Genomic DNA, 24,842 nt, shown 5'->3' on the forward strand with positions numbered 1-24,842 from the left:
GGCTGGCCAAGGGTAGCAGAGGGAGGTTTGCTCTCAAAGGAATTAGGTAAAAAGCCTGCAGCCAAGTGTGAGATCAAACCTTGGAACATCAGTGCTGTGAGGGACGCTAGTTGAGCATTTAGTCCCAAATATCATGAGAACTGCTGGAAGTCTCACAGGTACGGCGGGCAGAGCGGACTGAAGATGGTGCACATTTATCGAGCACTGACTGTGTGCACAGTGCTGGTCAAAGGGCTTTTCACATACGAGCGGATTTCATCTCCCAAACAAGCCCCACTGAATGAAGCTTTTGTGAAGTCTGAATTTTGTGTATTTTGTTCACTGCTGAATTTCACAAGAGTGACTGGCACGTATTAGATATCTGATACAAGTTTGGTGAAAGAATGAACCCAGCGCTCCTCTGGCCACAGAGCCCCATGCCTGCTCCTGGGCAACATGGGAAGCCTGGTGAACGCCGACAAATCCCACATTTACTGGACGCCATGGTTACCCGTAGGGTTGCACGTGACTAATACCCTACAGGGACCTAAATCCCCGCCCGATTCTGGGAACGCCAATCCAGCAGCGCCCCTGGTGGCCAAACGTGCAGCTCCCAAGCCCTGCCCGCGGAATCCGGGCTTCGGCCCTCGCTCCATCTGCTCTGCTGCGCCTGCAAGGGGGTCGGCTCTGGCTGCACGACAGGGACAGCCTGTTAGGCGCCACCTCACCCTACAGCTCATTGGGCTTTTCTGGGTCTTTGCCCGGGGACTTAAGCCACATCCCCCAGTGGCCAGAACAAAGACTTTGGGGCATCCGGAGGTGCAACCCTAGGAAGTAGCATTTGGAGAATAATGGCCATCCTTTCTTGAACAGCTAGCTGAGCGCTGGCCACTTTGCACACATTTTACTCCTTACCACCTCCCCATGAAATGAGTAGTGTTACTACCCTCTCTTTACCAGTAAGAACACTGAGGCTGATTGTTTTTTCTCACTTTTTTACACTGAAATGAAATTCACATAACAAAATGAACCATTTTTAAATTTAAACTTGCAACTCATTTATTATGAGTAAAGAGACAATAACATTTGTCATTCAGATAGAAAATTTTTGAGACTAAAAGGTGACACCAGTCATGATTTTGCTGGAGGAGCACATGTAACAAGTACTTTCTCAAGGAAACAGGGCTATATGGTCACCCTAAAAATGACACAGTTAAAGCATACATTCAATGGCCATTTGGAAAATGAACCATTTTAAAATGAGCAATTCAGTAGCAATTAGTACATTTACAATGTTGGGCAACCACCACCTTATCTAATTTCAAAACATTTTCATCACCCCCCAAAAGAAACCCCATACCCATTAAGCCATTGCTGCCATCACCCCCTTTAACCCAGCCCCTGGAAACCACCATCTGTATTATGTCCCTATGGATTTACCTATTCTGGATTTTTCCTATAAATGGGACACGTAAACTTTTGTGTCTGGCTTCTTTCACTTAGCATAATGTTTTCAAGGTTCATCCACGTCATGGCGTGTATCAGACCTTAATTCCTTTTTATGGCTAAATACTATTCCATTGTATGGATATAACACATTATGTTTATCCATTTATTTGTTGCTGCACACCTGGGCTATTTACACCTTTTCACCATCGTGACTAGTGCGCTGTACACGTGTGTACATGTATTTGGTCGAGTCCTAGTTTTCAGTTCTCTTAGATGGACATGCCTAGGAGGGGAATTGCTGGGTCATGTGGTAGTTCCATGTGTAACTTTTTCAGAAACCACCCAGCTGTTTTCCACAGCGGCTGCACCATTGTACATTTCCATCAGCAATCATGAGGGTTCCAATTTATCTGCGTCCTTGCCAACACTTATTATTTTCCATTTTTGTCCTATTGTAGTCATCCTAGTGGGCGTAAAGTTGTACTGAGCCTGATTTTTAAGTGAATTTATTTAAAATCAATTTAAAGAGAATAATAGCATGGCAGTATGTGGCTAGAGTGGGTGAAGCTGGGAGACCCAGAGCTAAGGCTTGGAGTCCGCAGGTTTATCGCTCTTCAAGGACCCGCATGGCGTCCCCTCAGCAACCTGTGCCAACCCCACCCCTGACTCCGTAAGAGGCCAGCAAATCTTTTCTATCCCCGGCCTCAAAGTGAGCTCCAGGCCCTCCTCTCTAGGACAAATGTCTTCAGTCAGAGGCCTGACTGAAAAGGCCCTGTGCCCGGGACGTCCAGGGTCAGTGGGGTTTTCAGGGCTGAACACCCACAGGGCCGCGCTAAGCGTCATGGGACAAGCCTCCCGTGCCAGCAGACTCAGCCCCTGCCTCTGAGAGAGCGAGGAGACCCCTCCAGGCTCTATCGCAGGGAGGCACTGGTCCAAGAATCAAGGGCAGTGCTGTCCCCTTCTACTGTGACCTTTGGGACACTGACCCCACACAAGAGTATGGGGGGAAGATGCCCCCGACACAGTCCCAGAATGCCTTCCTCCCTCGTTCCTCCAAGCAGGTTCTCCCCACCCTTGCAGAGTCTGCTCGAAGCCCATCTCCTCCTTGGAGACTTGCCCAAGTGCCCCAAACCCTAGAGCTTCCTTCCTGCCCCGAACACCTGCAGCCCAGATGAGCCTTTGCCAGGAGCTTTATCTCCTCGCTAGGACTGGGGTGTGACCAGGATATGGGGGTGACTATTAGGTCCTCCTCAAAGTTCTGAAGGTTACGGGAAAATCCACTCAGAGGAGATGAAATCAACACCTGCAAAAATCATCTAAAAATTAAGAGGCGTTCCAGATGAAGAACAGGAAAAGCCCAGAAACCCAATTAGGTTTTGCTGACGTAAAAGAAGACGTGGCCTAACCGCAGGTGGCCCACATATCTGAAGGAAGAGTGTGGTAACGAGACCATGGGGGTGGAGTGGAGGTTTAGAACAGCACAGCCGAAGGGCCAGAGTGTGCGTGTCTCGAGGCTTGCCCGGGGAGCGGGTGTCCGCGGCAGCCAGCCACGGGCAGCTCTCCACCCAGGGGGGTCCTGTTGTGAGCCAAGCAGCAGCTCTCACTGGGGGATTCAGGCGTGAGCCCAGCCTGTCTACTGGGCTGCTGGAGTGGGGACCCAAGGGTGCCCACTGCATGAGTGAGTGAGCATGGGGGCCTGGAGAGGGTGCCCCAGCCCACCCAGCCCTGGAGCCAGGAGCCTCAGGCCCAAGCGGGAGCTGTTCTCACAGGGTGCCGCCACCATGTGGACATGTTGGAAACTGCACAAGGACTGTCCTCTAGGGGCAAGCCGGAGCTGAGATCCGCCTACACTCTGCTCCCCCAGGAACTCGCCTGCACAGCTGCAACCACCTAGGGGGAGGGACACTCTTCTTTACCAAAAGATGCCATCAGTTCCGTGAGCTACCCTAACAGCGCATCTCCTAACTCACACAAAGGAGACGTGCAGGTGAGCATCAGCCCTGGCTTGTGCGTGACTCGAGAGCCCAAGCTGCCCACAAAGCGTCTGTCGCACAAGGACTGCATGCGGCAGAGGGAAGGGAGTGAGCCGTGCACCTGGGTCCTCCACAGTGGGGTCTCTAGCACCCAAAGCAGACCACCCTTGGGATACTTTGGCATGAATGTTCATTCCCCCCACAACTCGAGGCACTCAGGCAGCTGTATGGGCCCTGAGCCTTGCTCGGCTCAAGACATGATTGGGGTGGAGTGGGAGTGGCTGAAGCTTCAGGTGGTTTACAGGCTCATGTAGGATGCTGCCTAGAACTCTCAGACCCAGCTAGGTGACATCCTCCAAGAGTAGGCACAAGAGCCATGGCACCAGCGATGCCACCATCAGGCTGCATGTGCCCCAGGAACCCTAGGCTGGCTATCGCACGTGTCAAGGCAGATTATACATTGCGCAAGAGCCCCTGGGTGATCAGGGGCTGAGAGCCAGCCTGTGCTCTGCTCACTAGGCTGTGCTTCCCAGCATGAGGCTGTGTCCACCCAAGGGAGGGGCATCTTTTTCCAAACACATTAAGGTACTTTATGAGGGCCAGGCACGGTAGGTCACGCCTGTAATCCTAGCACTCTGGGAGGCCGAGGCGGGTGGATCGCTCAAGGTCAGGAGTTCGAGACCAGCCTGAGCAAGAGTGAGACCCGTCTCTATAAAAAATAGAAAAATTAGCCAGGCATGGTGATACAGACCTGTAGTCCCAACTACTCGGGAGGCTGAGGCAGGAGGATTGCTTGAGCCCAGGAGTTGGAGGTTGCTGTGAGCTATGATGATAACATTGCACTCATCTGGGATGATGGAGTGAGACTCTGTCTCAAAAAAAAAAAAAAAAAAGGCACTTTATGGGCTAGCATGGCTCTGCTCGGGGGCATGTGGGTGCAGAGGAGAAGGAGGCCCAGGGCTGACCCAGACTATTCAAAACTCTGGTTCCAACTCACCCTCATCAAGCCACCTCTGGTTGACTTTTTAAAAAAATCCTATGCAGCTAGGTGTGGTGACTCACACCTATAATCCCTGCACCTTGGGAGGCCAAGACGGGAGGATCACTTGAGCCCAGGAGTTTGAGGTTATAGTGAGCTATGATGTTGCCACTGCACTCCAGCCTGGGTGACAGAGCAAGACCCTATCTCTAAAAAAAAGAAAAAAAATCCTATGCTTAGTGTTTTGAGTTCTTATTATAAGCTAGCATATTAGTCCATTTTGCACTACTATAAAGAAATGCCTGTGGGCCGGGCGCGGTGGCTCACGCCTGTAATCCTAGCACTCTGGGAGGCCGAAGCGGGTGGATCGCCCAAGGTCAGGAGTTCGAGACCAGCCTGAGCAAGAGCGAGACCCCGTCTCTACTAAAAATAGAAAGAAATTATTTGGACAACTAAAAGTCTACATAGAAAAAATTAGCCAGGCATGGTGGCGCATGTCTGTAGTCCCAGCTACTTGGGAGGCTGAGGCAGTAGGATCGCTTGAGCCCAGGAGTGTGAGGTTGCTGTGAGCTAGGCTGACGCCTCACTCGAGCCAGGGCAACAGAGTGAGATTCTGTCTCAAAAAAAAAAAAAAAAGAAAGAAATGCCTGAGGCTGGGTAATTTATAAAGAAAACAGGTTTATTTGGCTCACGATTCTGCAGGCTGTACAAGAATCATCGTGCCAACATCTGCTTCTGCTGGGGGCTTCAGGTAGCTTACGATCAAGGTGGAAAGTGAAGCGGGAGCAGGCGTGTCATATGGCGAGAGCAGAAGCAAGAGAGAGAGGGAGCAGGTGCCAGGCTCCTTTAAACAACCAGCTCTCACGTGAACTAATAAAGTGAGAACTCACTCTATGGCAGAGAGGGCACCAAGGCATTCATGAGGAATCCGCCCTCATGACCCAAACGCCTCCCACCCGGCCCAACATTCACCACTGGGGATCAAGTTTCAACATGAGATTTGGAGGGGCCAAACAGCCAAACTGTATCAGCTGGTGAGTAGCCTACCAGGCCTGCTCCACATCTCCTGTAAGCTGGGTTAGCGTTCCGGTGCACTGGTCACCTCCGGATGCTGGGGCAGATGGACAGAGCACCATCTCCTGGTCCATCTTGGCCTCTGCTAATGTATCGACCCACCCAGGACCCTCGATGGATACTGCAGAAGAGCTTCTCTCCTTTCTCCTCCCCTCTCCCCACCTCTGCCCAACAAACTTCTTTCCTGACTCCAGGGTCTAAGGAAAGAGCCCTGCAGGCCAGGCACCTGCAGCAGGAATCGGCCTCCCGGCCTGCTGGGGAGAAAGGTAGATGGAGAGACAAAGGCAGTGAGGAAGCCATCAGGAAGGCAGGAGGACCAGCCGGGCACAGCATTACCCACGCCAAGAGGCCAGAAATGCTCCCCAAAAGGGAGCAGTTGATGGGCTGCAGTGTCTCTGAGAGGTCAAGGAGAACAGGGGAGGACTGGCCTTGGAAGGGTCATGGGCAGCCGAGTAGAAGCCCAAGGGGGGTGGGGCTCCGGGGACAGTTTGCTGAAGAAGAGGAGGACAGGAGGGTGCAAACCACTTTACTAAAAAGTCATTTAGGGTTACCCTCACTGGGTGGGTAACACTATGTATAGGGAGGTGCTGCTCTCCTAACAGAAGAATGCAAGATTCCGGAGTTTGCCAGTCCTCTGGAGACAGCACACCATAATGGTTCAGCTTGAACTTGTCAGATGTCCCAGGTTTGAATCCTGGCTCTACATCGTGCCAGCCGAGTGACCAGGCCAATCACTACCAATCACGTAATTTCTCTGTGCATTGGGACACACATCTGTGCAATGAGGATAATAATAGTAGATACTGCACGGTGCTATTGTGAGAATTAAAAAAGTTATTCAGGGAAAGGAATGAGATAAATAAGAAGTTGGCTAATGAGGGCTGGGAGCAGAAGAGAAGGAACAGGAGAGACAGGGGGCTGAGATGGGGGCAGTGGGCCGAGCCTCCCACCCAGGAGGCCCCCCAGGACCCGGAGTCAGCAGGCTCTCCCAGAAGGCTCTCAGGCCCAAGGCAGGGGTGTGAGGCAGGGAACAGCGAACGGGAGGCTCAGAGGAGTTAAAGAGACCCATGGGCACTTGCCTTCGAAAGTCTCGGTGGCCTTGTCAAAGCCAGACCCCACCCCCCATTCACACCTCTGGCCAGCCCCTGACTCAGATCTCCAGCAGGTCCCAAAGGGAGCTCGCAGGAGAGAGCACTGGGCTAGGAGTCCCACGCCAGGCCCTCAGCCCACTCACCACCTTTGACCAAGCAATATGGGGCCTCTCTGGTTTTCCACGCCACTATGTATAACACTCGATTACTTCTGTTTAGATCCCACCTTGTTCTGAAAGCTCTGAGGCCACCAGTAGGAATAATCACACTGTTGTCTCATCCAACTCATCAGGCTATTATAAAAAGTAAATGTAGAAATTATAAAGCACAAAACAAACATGATATTATTGCTATTTTCTCCAGAAGGAATTAGCTCACCTTTCTCTGGCCCCCTGATGGAGTTTCCGCAGTTGTCCAAGTCCCCTGGACTTGAACTCAGCTTTACATACAGTATTTAATCTCCGTAACGAACAAATGCAGGTGGACCCTGATGTCCTCATTTTATAGATTAGAGAACTGAAGTTCAGAGTTCATATAATTGGCCCAAGATCTCACAGCCAATACCTGGCAGCTGTACCATGAAATGGTGATTTTCATCCAGGGGTCGCAAACTCGGGCAGCTCGCTGGCAGTGTGTGGCCTGGGCCGGGCAGAAGGCAACAGGGAGGAATAGGGCTTGCAGCCCCCTCAGGGCACTCAATTCTCAATCTTTTACCAGGTTGCACCAGCCAATCACAAGGCTGTGGCCAGCTCTGCCACCCTGTCTTAACCACTAGTCTTAACTGCGCCCCTAAAAATCTCCTCTCTGCCCCACAGCCACCAGCCAGAACCTCAGCACCCACACCTGGGACGTGGCAGGAGCCTCGTTCACAGCCTTTCTCCCTCCAGACTCACCCACAGTGGCCCACCTCCTCATCAGAGCCAGACACTGTCCCTTCCCTGAGCATCCCGCCCCTGCAGGGACCGCCCTCCACTGAAATCAGACACATGCCCCAGGGACCATGGGAGAGTACGTGGAACAAAGACTTTGCAGCCAGATAGTTCTGGGTTCAAATCTCAGCTCTGCCACTTACTAGCTGAGTCATGTTGGGTAAGTTACTTAACCTCCCTGAAGCTCATTCTCTCTGAGAGGGAGTATGTGATAGCTGTCATGCAGAGTCCCGGGAACAGCAAGTGCGTTCACCCTGGTACAGAGCCAGGTGCTCATAGGTCCTTGACCCCACCATCACTACTGGAAAACGCACAGTAGACAGGCAAACATACCCTAATGTTGCTTCCTTAGGGCCCCAGGCTGGGGATGGCTTGGTGGTGGCCTCCTCTTTGCATGTTTCCCCCAAGCCTGGGAAGTTGGCGAGGAGGGCTGACTTGTCCAGGTAATAAAGGGAACACTCGCGGTTAAAGTCAGGTCAGTTTCTCATCTGCAAAATGGAGACGGAAACTCCAGCCATGCATGGTTGTTGCACAGATTCAGAGAAGATGCCAATGGTTGCAGTAGCTGCTCCAAATCTGCCCAGACCATTTGTTGAGGCAGGAAGGCTGAAGGCTAGACGGGAAGCTGAGCCAACGCCCCTGGCCCAGAGCAGGGCTGCAGGGCTGAGCCCTTTAATCCCTTCATAGACCCGGTGTCTGATTCTTGGAGGCCCCACCCTCACTGTAACAAACATGCAAATGCATCCACATCCTGCATTAAATATAACTCTTCCTTGCTTTAAGAGCTTTTATAAATTTGGTTTTGAAATTACTTTACTATGAGTAACTCATTTAATTTACTATTGGCTATGATTTCTCTTTAATCATCTGGAACTCTTGCCAAAAATCCAACTTATAAATTGTTTTCAAATGTACTGACATTTGTCTGGGTACTAAACTTAACAAATATCAAAGTTGACATACTATTTTCTCAAGGCAGTTAAACATTTGTCAATTTGAACTTTGCTTTTTTCATATTTTGCAGCCCCAAAGTTTTTCTTTCAGCTGGGGGTGGGGGTGGGGGTGGAGAGGGGCCTTTAAAAGTCCGCCTTGCCCTCCAGAGAGGACAGATTTGCTCACAAAGCCAGGGCACTTGAATTGTCCCCATCTCTAGACATGCAGGCCACCCCGAGAGTCTGGCTGCAGAGACTACCCACTCCAGATTGACTCCAGGGCATCCTAAATCAGGAAACTCTCATTCTGAAAACAAAGTGATTTGTCAAACATTGGATTAAATATGATTTAATGCTTAGACCTTTATTGGAATTTCATATTAATAACTTTGCAAATGAAGCAATACTTTGACAGGGTAAATGTCCTGAGGTAGGGTTTAGAAGTCAGGATCACTGTCACCTTAACCAAGCACCCCTACCCTCACCCCGTCCCCAGCTCTGCGGGAACAGCCAGCGCTCCACCTGCTCCCCTCAACTCCCCCAGGAGGGGGCGCCAGGGAGGTGAACCAGTGCAGTGCAGGGTGGGATGTGGCTTGGCACAAGGCCCTCCAACTGCCCAGTCTGCAAGGTTTTGTGATTTACAAGGGGACAGTCCCCCATGTAGATTTCATTCAGGGCCAGCCCCACGACTGGAAGGTGGCAGATTTGTTTGCACGTTTTACTGCACTCTGGCGCTTTTTTTTTTTTTTTTTTTTGTGAGACAGAGTCTCACTGTGTTGCCCGGGCTAGAGTGCCGTGGCATCATCCTAGCTCACAGCAACCTCAAACTCCCGGGCTCAAGCAATCCTTCTGCCTCAGCCTCCCAAGTAGCTGGGACTACAGGCATGCGCCACCATGCCCAGCTAATTTTTTCTATGTATTTTTCATTGTCCGATTAATTTCTTTCCATGTTTCGTAGAGACAGGGTCTCGCTCTTGCTCAGGCTGGTTTCGAACGGCCTCCCAGAGAGCTAGGATTACAGGCGTGAGCCACCGCGCCTGGCCTTCACTCTGGGGCTTTTTAAAGCAGACCAAGTTTTAAAATTCCCTCCACCGCTCACCCTCATTCCCCTCCCCTATCCATGTAAGAGTCTCTGGCCCCTGACCTCTGGCTGCAGAACGGAGGGAAGATGCTGCCTCCTTCACGAAGACACACACGCACCTCCCAAATGGTCTCAAAGAGGGGCGTGATAGGGTTCCAAAAGAGGAAAGGAGGTGGTAGGACAGCGAGGAAGGCGTGGGCAGGTAGAGGGCAAGGAAAGGACTTTAATCTCGGTTCACACACTTTGATTCATCTCTATCGAGAACAGTAAAAAAAAAAATTAGACATTGGACCTGGTGACTTCACTCATGGGCATCTAGACTTAGAGCTTCATGCAGAGATAGTAATAGCTAAGATTTATTGAACACTTACTTAGTACTTTATAACCAGTGACTAATTGAAACCCATGAGAAAAGTGCTATTATTATCTCCATGAAATGGGGTGAGGACCTGGAGGCACAGAGAGGGAAAGTAACTTGCCCAAGGTCACCCAGCCAGAAAATGGTGGAGCTAAAATTCAAACCCATGTGGCCTGGCTCCAGAATGCACACTGTCAGTCACATTAAGCCATAGTTATTCTGAACAGAAAAGAGCTGTAAATCATGGGCAGGCTCACCCTGAGGCAGTGCACTGTAATTAAAATTTATATTTAGAGTATTTTCATGACGTGGATTTATGTTAAAATAATTTTAAAAACAAAATTATACATATGCGATCTTAACTCAAAAATACCATGTTTTAAAAGAACTGAAAGGAATACCTAAATATAGATAAAATGTTTTAAAAATATATACATATATCTCAAGCATACAGCAAATATTTGGAGATTAGATTATGAATGGGTGGGAAAAGAATTTATGAAGACCAAAAAAAAAAAAAAAAAAAAAAAAAAGATTATGAGTGGGCTTTTTTCTTCTTCCCATTTTCTTATATTTCTCAAATTTCTTTAATGAAAATTATTTTCTTTTCATATAGGAGGAAATTTTAAGGCCTTACTGTTTATTTGCTCTTGATAAATGTTTGAAGAGAAATTTCTAAGAAACTGGAAAACCAGAAGCAAGTTGTTTAAAAAATAAATCATGGAGAGTTTGCTAAAAAAACTCTTTACATTTGTAATATTCTTAGAGCTAGGCCTTAGCACACACAGTGAAAAACAGGAGATAAGAAAATGGAATGAAGGATTCTATTAAATAACAAATTCGATGAGTAGATACGGAGTCCTAAGTGCTGGCAAATGGGACAGGCAGTTCTTGCCTTCAGGGACCTTCTAGAAAGATCTGGCTCACACCTTAATCCCAGTGCTTTGGGAGGCCGACGTGGGAGGATTACTTGAGTCCAGGAGTTTGAGACCAGCCTGTGCAACAGAGCAAGACCTCATCTCTAAAAAAATTTTTTTTAATTAGCTGGGCATGGTGGTACACACCTATAGTCTCAGCTACTCAGGAGGCTGAGGCAAGAGGATCATTTAAAGCCCAGAAGTTCCAGGCTGCAGTGAGCTATGATCCCACCACGGCACTCCAGCCTGGGCAACAACAGAGTGAGACCCTGTCTCAAAAAAAAAAAAGAAAAGAAAAAGAAAAAGGAAAGAAAAAAAGAAAAATCTACTCCTGCTTACTTGTACAAGATACAGCTTGCATATATTACCAAATATATTCATCTCCTTGAAAAGTTAGCTCCCCTCACCCTTGAAAAGCATCACCCCTTGGGCTGACGAGGCCATGTGAGGTGCAGGAGCCCTGGACACTGAGTTCCGGTCCAGGCTCTGCCACTGGCCACTTTCGCCTCCTGAGCCTGTTTCCCAACCGGAGTCAGCCAGGGTGTGCGGCCTCCCACTCTTCCCAGCCCCGACGTTCGATTCTGTGACACGTGAATGGCTGCAACGGATTGGCAAGAGACGTCTTCCGGAACTCAAGGGCCCTGGGTCTTGGCCAGCAGCCCTGGCCCGCGGCCCTCAGGAGGCAGGCACGGGAGCTTTCGCCCAGGGCAGCCAGGCACGGAACGGGGCCAGGTACGGGTGCCACTCCCGCCTGCCGAGACGCGGGGCTGGGGCGGAGCGGCCGACAGCACAGGAGGAAGCCGCCGGCCCGGCCCGGCCCAGCCTCCCGCTCCCGCTCCCGCTCCCGCTCTGCCCAGGCCCTCGATTGCACCCGCGCACGCTGTTCCGCGGCTAACGATTTCTGAGGCAGCCAGCCAGAGGAGGCCTGTCCTCCCCGCACAGCCGCAGCTGCAATGACAGGACCTCCCGCCTCCCCGGGACCTTGCACGGCCCGGGCACATTCCGCTTTCCTTCTTTACTTAGGCAACAGACGCCGGCAACCGCTGCGCCAGGAGGTCCTCCAGAAATGATGCATTAAACGGGTCAGAAGCTGAGAGTCAAGGCTGGATTCGGAAGACACAGGATCGTTTCAACCCCTTGCGACAGATTCTGCCCGGGAGTTTGCAGATGCCTATGCCACACCTTCCACTTCCTGAATGGGAATCGCCGAAGGTAGGACCCAGAAAGGGCACTCTAAACAAGACCCCCAGAAGTCCAGAGTTTCAGAGCCACTCACCTCAGGTTGGCCTGTAAGTGCATATTCTCGTATCTACCAGACTGTGCCCTAAGAGGCTGGAAGTGGGGAGGAAGTACAAGGCGGGAAGGGGGCCCCATCCCCCAAGCTGGTGTGACAAGGATGTGCCACAGACCTGGGGCCAGGTATGCCCCCAGAGGGGCAGGCTGGATGCGGCCTGGCGGGCATCTCCTCTCTCCCACAGCCTCCTCTGTCAGTCTCCACGTGCACGAACAGACACCACCGAAGCCCAGCGGCTCCCTCAGAATGGGCTGTTCCTCCATCCACAGCCACCCCCACCACAGCCCTCCCTTCTCCCAACGGAGACCCCGCCTGCCTCATTACTTAAATAACCTTTATTTCTCATGCACTAGGAAAGACGGATCGTATGAAACACTGCAGTTCACAGCAAAGGTCTCAGTCCAGAACATGGCCTGGGGCCAGCCAGGATCCACATCTGCTCAAAGCTCGGGGCCATACTAGGACACTACTCCCAAGGCTAGTGGCAGATCCAGGACCCTGTGGCTGCAGTGGCCCCGGACACAGCGCAGAGCCTCTGTCCTCTTCCACAGAGGCACAGGAAGCTGACACCAGAGGAGCACGTGGGCTGGGGCAAGGACGGAGGAGGCTGCCGGGCAGTGACTTGGTGGAGACGGCGGTCCGCCCCCTCGGGCAGGCAGCCCAGGGCTGTGACCCAGCTCTCGGCCCAGCTCTACCCAGCGCAGAGCTGATGCTCACAGCAGCGCTGTACACACCCCACCCGACTGCTCCTTGGCCACGTGAGACAGGGGCCTAAACTTCAGCCCCAGCCAAAGCTCACATTTGCCCAGGAAGGACCCCAAAGACTAGAGGGGCCAGCCCCCCACGACCATCCCCAGGCCCTGTGGACTCTGGAGAAGCCCACAGGACAGCCAGGCTTTTGAGGATCCTAGGGTAGAGCCACCAGCAAGGCTATCCCTCAAAACCTCGGCTGTCAGGTGCCACCTGAGCTAAGACAATGGTGAAGGAGATTCCCAGGCATTGCTTTCCCTGGGGTGGCCCAGGGACAGGGACAGGGTCAGGGACAGGGACAGGGTCAGGGTCAGAGACATGCAAGACAGAGACAAAGAAGAATGGAGACATGCAGAGACTACAACAGGATGGGAGGGCTCTCAGAACAAAACATGGCTGAGGTGCCGAGATGTGGTGGGCGCTGCGTGGGCCAGGCTCACTGAGGCCCTGGGCTTGTGGCGACACCCGCCTCCTCCAGGATGGTCTCCAGCATCTCGCTCTGGACGGCCTGAGTGATGAGCGCCAGCTCCTGGCACAGGGTCTCATGGCGGTAGCCCACGCGTATGTCTGGCACGTTGGTGCGCCGGATGTCATTTCCCTCGGGGCCTTCCTTGGTGTAGTTGGGTCCCAGCCAATGGCTCTTTACCTGCAGGAAGTGGGGTTAACAGGCGGAGCTGCACCCAGCCCTGGGTGGCCCTGCCTCACTCCGGACCAACCCAGGGCCAGGGCCAGGACTCGAACGCAGAGGAGAGGAGGAGAGACGCGATCCCAAGGTGCAGCCAGGCAGGACAGTATCGTACCTTGTGGGAGAAGCCGCTCATGAGCACACTGTTGCGGGCCAGCTCACACATGTCGCAGGAGCTCAGCTTCCACACCTGGGTGGCGATGCTGTACTCCTCCATCAGCGGCTCCTGCACAGGCCAGGCTCCCTCAGGCAGGCGGGCCCCGGCCCTGCACCCGCTCCCCTGTGGGCCTCGCCACTCGCTGCACTCCACCAGCAGGGGGCAGCACCAGCCCGAACCGACCCCAGTGTCCGAGGACACGGCCTGCCTGGCTGCCTGCCGGACTCTGACCTTGGTAAAGTGGAACTGCAGGGGATCGTCGGTGGACAGGGAGACCATGAGGCCGCGGGACAGGTACTCGGGTAGCGGGTTCCGGTGGTAGCTGAGGAAGAGGCTGTTGTTGCTGAGAGGGGACATGGCGATGCCGATCTGGGCCAGGTAATACAGGTACTGCAAGACTGGGGCCTGCACAGGCGACAGGGAGGAAGAGATTTGTCGGGTGGCCTGGAGACAGGGAGGGCATCTGGTCCTGGGGTGTCCAGGCCACAGCAGTGGGCAGGGGGAGGGGAATCCAAGCTGGGCCCGACGTGCGAAGGGTGAGTTGCAGCCAGAGTCCAAGTTGAGGCCCAGTCTGGAGGCCGGGGTGGGGAGGGTTAATTACACTGGGAAGGCGGAGTCCAGTCTGGGGACTGGGTGGGAGGAGGGTCGGTCACTGGAAGGCCAATGGTTCAGAGGAAGGTGAACAACTGGGAGGGGAGGCTGGAGGTGCAGACCCTGACCTTGCGCAGAAGCAGCCCGTGGGAGATGTTCTCAGCCAGCATGAAAGCTGACACCAGGTGGTGGATGGGCCCAGCCTCCCCGCAGTGTGGCCTCAGCACAAACGTGTGGAAGCCCCTCTGCCTAGGGGGCATGAAGACAGGGTCAGCTCCTGAGCCTGGGCTCACTGGAGCTCCTGAACCCCAGCCCAGCACACGCGTGGCCTCCAGGCAGGGACTGTGTGGGCCTGGGACAAGGGGAGCAGGGGTGCATTCCTGGCTGTGAGGGCTAAGGGGAGGGGCCCTGAGGGCAGAGAAGGAACCCATCCAGCCCAAGCATGGGGCACCAGGTGGGTCAAGGCTCTGGCGGCCCCCGCCAAGGGCACCCAGAGCGAGGTTTGCTGGGTGAGAGACCACGTGGCGCACAGGGGTTCAGCACTGGGTGGAGCAGGCACCTGCGCAGGTGGTTCAACGTGGCCATGTTGGCGAAGGTGTAGTACAGGTAGTAGGCATAGGGTGGGTTGTCCTCCTCCACCCAAGCCTCAGGGAGGGGGCTCTCCAGGTTGAAGACATGGTTCTCGGGCTTGGACTCATCATCCACGCTGTCAAAACCATCCACCTGGCACAGAACCCTGTGATCAGGCCCAGAATTGCACCTGGGGCTGAGGCTGGCCGTCCTCCCCATACCCAGCCCTATGCTGCCTGCTCACGTGCTCCAAGAAAAGGTGTAGTTCCGGGTGGTCCACGTGCACGAACAGACACCACCGAAGCTGGCCGTCCTCCCCATACCCAGCCCTATGCTGCCTGCTCACGTGCTCCAAGAAAAGGTGTAGTTCCGGGTGGCTGGCAGGGTGCACAGTGGCCTCAAACAGAGGCAGGAAGATGTTCTCCAGCATCTCCTGGAAGTTGGCCAGCTGGCCCTTGGTACGGTACACGTCACTGCAGGCGAGACGGCACACAGGCACGTGCAGGTCAGAGCCAGCGAGAGGAAACTCAGCAGGCCAGTAAGGGTCAGAGCTCGGCCCCAAAGCACAGAAGGACACTTAAGCCACACTGGGAAAGTGAGGACACCAGGGTGGGCTGGGCTGAACAGACCGTGGGTGGAACCAGCAGCCCCTCCTTGCACTCAGAGGGCTTGTTGGGGTCAGGGAAGTTCAGCCACCTCAGGAGGGCAGGAGGCAGGCCCTGGCCCCTTGAACACGGCCCCCCATACTCCCTTCCACTCCAAGGGACACTCACAAGAGGCGCGGCACCTGCACGAGCCAGCGCACATTGGGAGAGTGCACGCGGTGCGTGACAGCCCAGCGTGCCAGCTTGTCCCACTCATCCCTCGAGCGCCCGTAGATGGAGAGCCGCAGCTCCGCGTTCTGGTATTTGCTCTCCTCCAGGTCCGACATCACCTCCTAGACACATGGGGAGCAGATATTCTTGCACCCACCACGTGTGCTCAGTCAGACCTCTTCAGGCCTCTTACCCCAAACGACCCCTGCCCAACAGCCCCCCAGATGCCCAGGTCACGTGGCTCAGTAGCCGAGGGCTGCCTCCTTACCTTGATGATGTGAGCAAAGTACTTCCCAGAAACCCTGTTGTCGGTCTTGATGAAGATCTCTCGGAGGACAGACTCCCCAATAGGGTTGTATTTGGCATTGAACTTGTCGAAGCGATGGAAGGTGTTCCTGTCCTGGAGAAGATGGGCAGGCCCAGGTCACCCCAATCCCTGGCCTGACCCAGCCCCTCAGCCCGTGCGACTGGGACAGACCGCGTGCACGTCGAGCGTGTCCACACTGAGGTCGTAGGCAGTGAGATGCATGCTCTCGAAGACCTCCCGCAGCGTCTGCTCGCGGCCCTGCTCCACGTGCACGATCTCATCCAGGTGCCGCTTCATCGCCCGCTTGATGAAGCGCAGCAAATGCTTCTGGTTCATGCAGGATGAGGCATGGATGTGGGTGTCCACCTGGGGTGGAACAGGGCACTGCTGGTCCGCCAGAGGCCGGGAGGGCCAGGGCAGCGGGATGGGAGAGGACACTCCATTCTGGATGCTGGGTTGGGGGGCCCAAGCCCTTGAGGGGGAGGCTGGGCAGAGGAGCAGGGTCAGGACACAGAGAGGGCCACAGGGTGGGGAGTGAGGGCCCACCTTGCGGATGTTGTAGAAATCTCGGTGTGGCACTTTCTTCTGGGCAGCCAGCTCCTTCATCTCATTGAGCAGCACGTGCATCTGGAACTTGGAGCTCAGGTACTGCAGCCGGCGGTAGCAGAATGACTTTCTGGGCACGAGGAGAACATGGCAGGGACTCAGGCCCTCAAGGGAGCACCCGGGGAGGGCCTGGGAGCAGAGTGGAGGGAGGAGGTGGGAGGGTGTGGGAGGAAGGCTGCCAGGAGGGCAACAGACTAAAGGAAAGTCTAGCGCTCCGTGACTAGAGAGGGGCAAGACACCAGGTGACAGGGGCTGGCGCAGAGCTGGGGCTGGAGAATCTGGGCTGGGAGGCGAGCTGACTGTCTGGGACGAGAGAGGACTCACATGGGGCCATTGATAATCAGGGCCATCAGCACATTGACGTCGGCCACAAATTCCTGCAGGTCGGGGTACGGCAGCTCCACCTCTGAGCAACTGGCACGGAGGGGAGCTTGGGTGAGGAGGGCATGCCAGGCCCGGCGGCCCCTCTCCAGCCACTACAGCCTCCCACAGAGTATCCCCCGGCACATAATACCCCTCTTACCGCTCATCGGCCTGCCTGCAGGTGTAGACGTGCACCACGCCCCGCACCATGCGCAGACCCAAGCCCAGGTCTCCAGGCATAGTGCTTGGCTCACAGTGCTCATATGGGTGCTGCTCCAGCGCAGGGGGGTGCACCGGGGCATCTGCAGGGGTAGGGAGGGTGGAGTCAGGGCCTGGGCTCTTCCAGGCAGGGGCTCCCGAAGAGGGTGAGAGATGTCAAAGACCCCAGCAGGGTAGGCAGCTCCTGACTTGACCTCCACCCCTGGGCACCAAGAGGCTGCGTGTGGGCAGAGGCAGGCAGGGCGGAGATGCCCAGGCCCCACGCTCAGGGAGTCCCAGAGCCCAGGGCTCTTGGGGCGGGGCAGGGAGGGGGGTCCCACCAGCAGACACGGGGGTGTCGGGGCCCTGGTCATAGGTCCGTGTCTCCAGAGGCTTCTCGGCCAGCTGCTGCAGGTAGCGGCGGGTGGTGGGGCAGAAGCTCTGCAGCGACAGGGCCATGTACTTCTCCCGGATGAAGAGTGCTCGCACCACACTCTTGGCTGCGTCCAGCAGGTCTGTGAACGGCACCTGGAGACAAGGACACGTGATCACTCTCCTCAGTCTCAGGCTCAGGCTCACTCTCACCTCCTTCCTGGGGCCGTACCCAAGATCCCAAGCTACCCTCACCTCCCACAGGCTCGGACCCCACAACACTCGGACCACTCTGGTCCCAGCACATCAAGCAAACCCTCTGACCTTCAGCTGCTGGGGAAGGAGAACCACCCTCTCCAGCAGCCCCTCACTCAGCTCCCCCCTGGGACACTGAGTAACGAACGGGGACCCAAGGTCCTGCCCCACACTCACCCCACACTTCTCCTCCCCGGAGATGGTGACCCGCTGAAACTCCCGTTCCAGCACCACGTCACGCTCCCGCAGGCCCCTGTCACCCTGCCCCTCGCCCTGCTCCTTGTAGAGCCTGCATGGGAGGGGACGGGGGGAGGTTGGAGCCAGCAGCAGGCAGGCCCCAGCTCCACATCCCTGGTACCCCTCTGCCCTCCTCACTGTAGGTCCGAGTCACTGTCCGTCTTCAGGAAATCTTGCTTGGCCCTAAGCAGGATGTCTGGCTCCAGCCTAGAGGGGTGAGAGGTCAGGCAGATCACGAGGGATGGCCCTTGCTCCCAGGTCCCGGCACGGTGCTAGGTGCTGTGCACGTGTTGCCACGTGATCTCACGGGCAGAGCTGTAGAACCCTGTGCTGTTCTTACCCCACTTTAGAGATGAGAAAGCAGACCCAGAAGTTAAGCAAAATGTTCCAGGCCACATCAGTGGATGGGAGACAGAACCAGAACCCAGCAGCCTGTCTCTGAAGCCCACACTCTATGCTGCCACCCCGTGTGGACCCCAAAGGGAGGACAGGAGAGGAAAGGGGACAGGGAAGGGGCTCTGAAAGGGTCCAGACGGAGGCAGAGGGATGCTGAGCAGACCACAGTGTGTGCCCTCGGCTCCAGGGCCCGGCTCACTTGACATCCTGGCTGATCTGCCGCTCCAGCCGCTGCCGCCGCTCCTCCAGCTGCTCAATGGGGCTCTCCTCGGGGAACTCATATGGGGCACTACGGAGCTCACTCTCAGCCAGCGAGCGGCTGAACAGCTCCTGGTGGGAGGGAAGGAAGGGTCATTGTGGACTAGCTCTCAGCCCCTGGGCCCTCTCCTGCAGAGTCTGGGGATAGGGTGAGGGCGGCAGGACCTGGGGGTACGTGGGAGAGGCTGAGGATCAAGAGACAGCCAAGCATGAGGCCAGGGGACAGCGGGGTGGAGGGGCATGGGGAGCAGAGGCAGGGCATGAGGACACGGGGTGAGGGGTGCAGGTGGTGCCCGGCGATACCTCGGCGATCTCCTTGCATTTGCCATCCATAGACGTGCGCAGGTCGAGCGGGAAGTGCTTGAGGCAGGGGGCGGGGCCCGGCAGAGATCGGGCAGACTGCAGCGGAGGGGCCCCCAGACCACCCCGAGCCTCTGCAGAGACAGTGATGCCAGGGTCAAAGGGTGGAGGGGCAGCCCCTGGAAGCCCTGGGCCCCCACTTGCCCCAGGCCAGCTCCCCAAAGAGCCCAGGGCCTGGAAAGTGGGCAGTCCCTCCTCAGAGGCTGAGGAGTGAGCCTGTGTGTGACTCCTAAAGGACCTCACCCCCATGTCTAACACAGGGACCCCTCCCCCATTCCAGGCTCGCAGGTGGGGGTCCTGAGTCTGCCCCTAGAACGAGTGGATTTATTCACGCAACAGAGAAGAACCCCGCGCTAGGGCCTGCTCCCTCAGGCCACCTTCAAGTGACTGCCTCCCAGAGCAGGCGCTCATCCGTCCGTGTGCACACACGCACATACGTGCACAGACACATGCACGCTCACAGAAACACACAAACGTGCACACAGACACACACCAGACGCTCTTAAAGACTAAGCGGCCACACCAAGGACCCCAGCCCACAGCTCTCGGAGCAGGCGATCCGGGATCAGACCTGCCCCAGGACGAGCAGATCCTCCACTCGGAGGGGCAGGGCAGGGCAGGGCACCTGGCGTCCCAGACCTACGGAGCACAGGGAAAGCCACGGCGGCCCTCAGCTCTTACCAGGGGACCGGCCCTCAAGGGGAGAGGAGGAGAGTCAGTGGAGGACCTGGTTGGCAGGGAGCCCCACCTCCTCCCTAGAGGCCTGCCTCTCCCCGAGGACCCCGGGGCTGCCAAGAAGTGGCCTGGCTCTGGCCCGCCCCTCCCACTGCTGGCTGCCCCTCCAAAGGGAGCTGCCACAAACAGTCTGCGCCACTTGGAGGCCCCAGGATCTGAGCCAGAGGCCCTGGGGAAGGGCGTTCTCAGAGCCAGGGGTCTTTCTCCATCAAGGACGGGACTCCTCATCTGCACCGCCAGGAGGCTGCCACTGAAGACCTTGAGGCTGCCGGTCTACAGGGGCTGCCTGAGCCCCAGCCCACCCCCAGAGGACCCTCCCTGGGCTCAGGACAGCCTCCCCAGCGGGAAGCTTGGCTCTCCCAGCCAGCTGTGGGGGTGCTCCCCTCCAGCACCCTCCTTTGCCCTCTCCACCCTGGCTTGGGGAAGGGCTGAAGGCTCTGCCTAGGTAGCCTGCCTTAAAGTCTCTGTGCTGGTTTCCCCGTACTCCAGGTCTGGTCCCAAGGCTGGACGAAGGGAGGAGGACGGTACCTGCCCCAGACATAGGACCTAGCCCCCTGCTCAGCCTGGTCCCTGCCTGGACCCTACCTACAGAGTTCAGGCGGCTCCGGTCAGCAGCCTCGTGCCCCTTGCCTGCCTGTTTGCCGAGTGAAGCTGCAGCCAGTCCCCCGGGGCCGCACGGGCTGTACCAAGTGCAGCTGTGAGCAGGGGAGACCCTGGGATGGCTACGAGCAGGGGGCTGGGGGAGTGCAAAGGAGCCCAGAAATCAAGGGAAGGAGCATCAGAGTCGGGAGGTAAGACGAACTCCAGAACTGACAAGGCCTTAACCTCCACAGTGCCAGGGAGGGCCCAGCCGAATGCAGGGATCCCAAGGGGGAGAAACAGGGTAGGCTGATTGGGAAGGGCAGGCAGGCAGGGAGGGGCCAAGCTTCCTTAAAATCCACTGCTCTAGGGGACAGTGGGTAGGCAGGGCCTGGCCGGCCAGAGGGTAGGAGGGGAGAAAAGGGAGGGGGGGCAGCCCTCATCTCTGAGCCCAGCTGCCCAGGCCAGCTCCCCCTGCCCAGGGGCCTTGCTGCTCACCGCTGTCCTCTGGCCCCGCTTGTGGGGTCCCTTGGGAGAGACAAGGCCTTGCTGGGGAGAGGAGCTGGCTGTCAGCTGGGGAAGGGGCCCAGTCTGTGTAGGGGCCAGTTACTGAGGCTTCCCAGCTGCCCAGCTGCTCAGACCTCCAACCCTATTCCAGGCCTACGTTCAGGGACAGGACAAACTGTCCAGAAGGAGAGGTTTAGGAAAAGAGGATCTAGAATTTGGAGGACTTGAGTCTGACTCTTCCCACTTACTGGCAAGTCCCTACCTACCTCTGAGAGGCTTTGAGTCTACAACCGCGGTGATAAAGGGTCTGAACCCTGTCTCGCCACAGCTGCCCCAACACTCACAGAGATTGAGTGCTCTACAAGTGTTCTGTGAAACACCAGCCTCTGTGCAGAGGTGAAAGTCTACAACTATGGACTCCTGGGACCCTCAAAACACTTCCCACATGGAGTCTCACTCCTGGAGGAGGCTGGGAGGTTCTTGGCCAGTGCAGGGCCAAGGCAACTGAGCAGTGAAGGACAGCGAAGAGAACTTGGCGGGGGCGGAGATGAGGATGATGTATCTCTTCCTTGGAAAAGGACAAAGTAAGAAGAGGAAAAAAAGAGGGATACCTGCCTCTCCTCCAGTAGTAAGGTCTTTTCTTGCCCAAGAACCCTGATCCTACACACCTCCTCTCTACGTATGGCCCCAGACCACAGACCTCCATGGCTGCTTTGTATGGGTTCAGCAGGAGCTGAGTCAAAGACCCAAATTGCAACCACCAGCGCCCCCCCACCCGCCCCCACCAGCAGGGTGGCCTGGGGCCTCCATCCACAGCAATGCTGGGGTGAGCAGGACAGGTTCCAGCAGCTAGCCTGCCAGGCCACCGCACAAGGCTGCAGAAGGCTCAGTGGAGATGACAAACAGGCAGTGACCTCCATGCTCTCTGAGGCCAGGCCTAGAAGACTCAGCTGCCTGCTGGTCCCTTCTCCCAGGGCCTGCGCTGGAGGTTCCCAGCTACAGCACCAACACACACATAGCCCACACTCACACAGGAGGAGTTGTCCAAAAGCCAACTCCACTAACTCCACGCCCACCAACTGCAAGGTTCTGACCACCACTCCCATATACCCTCTTGGCCAAGAGCCCCCTCGCTCACTACCAGGACTGCCTCTGTAGGCAGGGAGTGCCCAAGGCCGTCACCCACGAATATGAGATGCTCACACCATCTGACCACCCAAAGGTCTCTGGTTCAGCAATAGGGCTACTGGTGCAGATCTGGCCACAAGGGACACACTTTCTGGGCACAGAGAACACTCTCAGGACAGTACAGACCTTGCACCAGGCATCTTCGATGGCACAAGAAAATACAGGAGGTGGATGATCAGACTATTGTTATCCAGAGCTGTGGGAGGGGTGGGGGGACTCTGTTGGCATGACCTGGTCACCAAAGTGGAGAGGGTCTTTCCTTAGCCACAAGGCAGCAGACGGCAGGCAGACATCCCTCTGCAAGCACAGACCCAGGCAGCCGAGGCAGCGGAGGCAGCTGAGCCCTCACCGAGACAGGCACTGCCGCACCGGGCTGCCGGCTCCAAATGGTGCAGCGATGCCTACTAGAGCGGGAGCCGAACCAAAGGGTGCAGGAGCACACACAGTGCAGGCAGCAGCCCAGCCCGATCCTCCACACAGCGAGCAAACAGCAAACGACAGATACGGTAGAGCCCCCAGCTCTGGGATGCCAGCCAGCAATGGGTGTGCCCAGACCACCGGTGAGGGGGATCTAGTTCCGGGATCCTGGAAAGAGGAACTAGCCACAAGAGAACAGCCTGAGTCTGTCTGGTAAAGGCACAGGCGCCAGTCTGAGTGGCCAGTCCACAAAGCAGCCAGTCCCACACACCCCCGCTCCATTCACACACGCTTTATAGCAGTCTTAGCACATGCACACGCTGACACGTGTGCATACACACCTCTTGCTGCACCCACACCCACACCTACTCCTTGTTACAGAGGACAGCATCCCTGACATAGAAACCTCAGTCACCCCCCACCTCCCTTCCCCCAACCCCACCTCCAAGCTCAGCCCCTGGCACTGAGGTCGAGGAGCACCACCTCAGATAGGACGCTGGAGAAGAGGCCCCCCTCTCTGGGGGACCAGTGGCCTGGGCGAGGGGTGGTGGGACAGAGCCCGTGTCTGAGGCCGGCAAGCACACACTCACCTGGAATTGCAATGGAGGCCTGCAGGCTGGCCCGCTTCTTAAAGGGATATTTGGTGTTGGGCTTGCCGGGGCCAGATGGATAGGATGCCATGGCTGGGGCCGCAGCAGTGCTAGCGGGGGAGTCTGAGCGGCACTGGCTGGGGACTGGCTCTGCCACATCCAACCCCTTCCTCCGCCCCGCCCCCAGCGGGAGTGACTGATGCAGGAAGCAGCGCCCCGCAGGCGGAAGAGGCCCTGGCGACGATTTCCCAGGTTGTCTAGGCAACCTCAAGAGTGGGGCCTCATCCCTGCCCCTTATCCCTCACCTCCCTCCGCCATCCCTGGAGTGACGTGACTGACGGTGGCTGGGCCTGGGGAGGGGGCCGAGGGAGAGAAAACAAGATGGAGAAGGACCAGCCCCTAGCCCTCCACTAACCCTCTCAGAAACCCTCACCCCTCGCCAGCACTCCAGGCCAAGGGAGCCAAAGTCCAGGCTAACTTAGCCTGGGAGGAAAAAAATAACAGTAAACAGGAATCCAGCAGTGAATGCCTCTAAGCTCAGAACACACTCCTCTCAGAGTAGGGGTACTCTGGGGCAGAGCCCCCTTTTTTTCTTTTCCATCTGACCCCAGGGGTGGCCTAGCTCTGGTTGGAGGGGGTAGAACTGAGAATCTCAGCCCAGGAGGGAGGGACCTGTCTTGGGAAAATTCCACTGTCCAGCAGAAGCTGCCTCCTAGGAAGGCAGGAAGGCCAGGAGGCAGGGGCTTGGCTCGGGGTCTGGGAAAGACATCCTAGACTTTTCCGTCTGTCTTTGCACACTCAGGCTCTGCTTCCCCAGGCCCTTCCAGGAGGAGGTGGCCGCCTTCCCTAGGACCTGCAGGCTGTGCTGGGACCCCCACCCTGTTGTCATCCTGGCCATAGCACTTCTCTGTCCCAGAGACCACGCGAGCACACTCACCTGAGGCCATGATGCCTGAGTCTCAAGGGCCCCCGGGGACGGCGCCCAGGAGGGTCTGCAGAGCCGGGAAGCCGGGTCCTGAGGGAGAGGAGGGGGGCTGGGGCACAGACCCCCGCCAAGTCGCTTCAAGGGCCCCTGCCCTGGCACCGAGATGGGGGAGGTGCAGCAATCTTTCAAAATTGCCAGCTGACTGGAGACGGACCCTGCTGTCCTCGGCGGCCAGACTGGCCTCAGGAGACCCCGGCGTCCCGAGCCCCAGCCCCGCACTCTAGATGCGGACAAGCCACGTGCTCCCCAGGGAGCGGGATCCGGAACTCGTGTGGGCTTCTCTCAACACTGCCTGCGTATTCAGGGTCGGAGTCCCGCGGCTGGATTGCGGGGGAGTCACGCAACAGGTGCGACCCTACCAAACTCTCGCCGACGCCACGCCAGTCTGCAGCCCCAAGCCCGCCGGTCCGTGGCCCCGCCCCCGCTCGCGCCCGCCCCGCCGCGCCGGCCCCGCCTCGCCATTTTTTCTCTTTCCTGGCGCCACGAGGGCACCCTCCACACCACGGTCTGCCCCGCCGGACCCTGGGTCTTGGGCAAGGTTTGTGCTTCTTCAGCTTCCTCATCAGTAAGATGGGATGGGGTAATGACAGTGCCTCACCCAAAAGAGTTATTGTGAAGATTGAACGTAAAGTCCCTTTGCACAGTCCCTGGCACGAAGTCAGGGCCAAATAAAAGGGGGCTGTTACTGTCCCAGAACTCATTTTAGGCAGAAGTCCTGCCCCTGCATTGTCACCTAGGTCATCTGTTTTCTTCTGGCTGCCCTAGGTAGGCAGGGTGTGCTCTGCAATTCTGGCTCCCCTTCCCACATTAATTTCTGTATTTGGTGGTTAAGAGCTTAAATTCTGTAGCCAGAATGTCTAGGTTC

The 24,842-nt window shown here is 56.4% G+C and overlaps 1 protein-coding gene across 4 annotated transcripts; it reads right to left on the bottom strand.

Moving 5' to 3' along the window:
* Window positions 1–12,700: 12,700 nt before the first annotated feature.
* On the bottom strand, window positions 12,701–24,365 carry AMPD2 (adenosine monophosphate deaminase 2). Of its 4 annotated transcripts, none has more exons than XM_012648528.1 (18): window positions 23,930–24,365; window positions 18,920–19,050; window positions 18,558–18,688; window positions 18,101–18,169; window positions 17,903–18,014; window positions 17,440–17,626; window positions 17,061–17,202; window positions 16,862–16,951; window positions 16,478–16,607; window positions 16,103–16,297; window positions 15,893–16,024; window positions 15,583–15,746; window positions 15,156–15,282; window positions 14,799–14,962; window positions 14,368–14,488; window positions 13,880–14,053; window positions 13,607–13,717; window positions 12,701–13,452 (listed from the first exon to the last, which is right to left on the bottom strand). In XM_012648528.1, exons 1-18 carry the CDS (start codon window positions 23,937–23,939, stop codon window positions 13,243–13,245), a joined length of 2,400 nt encoding a protein of 799 aa, XP_012503982.1. In that variant the 5' UTR covers window positions 23,940–24,365; the 3' UTR covers window positions 12,701–13,242. The 4 variants fall into 4 exon arrangements, 3 of the variants coding, with proteins under 3 accessions (XP_012503982.1, XP_012503981.1, XP_012503983.1); XM_012648527.1 differs by lacking the exon at window positions 23,930–24,365 and adding an exon at window positions 22,993–23,545; XR_001137668.1 differs by lacking the exons at window positions 14,368–14,488; window positions 23,930–24,365 and adding an exon at window positions 22,993–23,545.
* Window positions 24,366–24,842: the final 477 nt, after the last annotated feature.

This window comes from Propithecus coquereli, unplaced genomic scaffold (genome assembly GCF_000956105.1).
Source record: "Propithecus coquereli isolate 6110/MARCELLA unplaced genomic scaffold, Pcoq_1.0 Scaffold289, whole genome shotgun sequence".
In the NCBI taxonomy this organism is placed as follows: domain Eukaryota; kingdom Metazoa; phylum Chordata; class Mammalia; order Primates; family Indriidae; genus Propithecus; species Propithecus coquereli.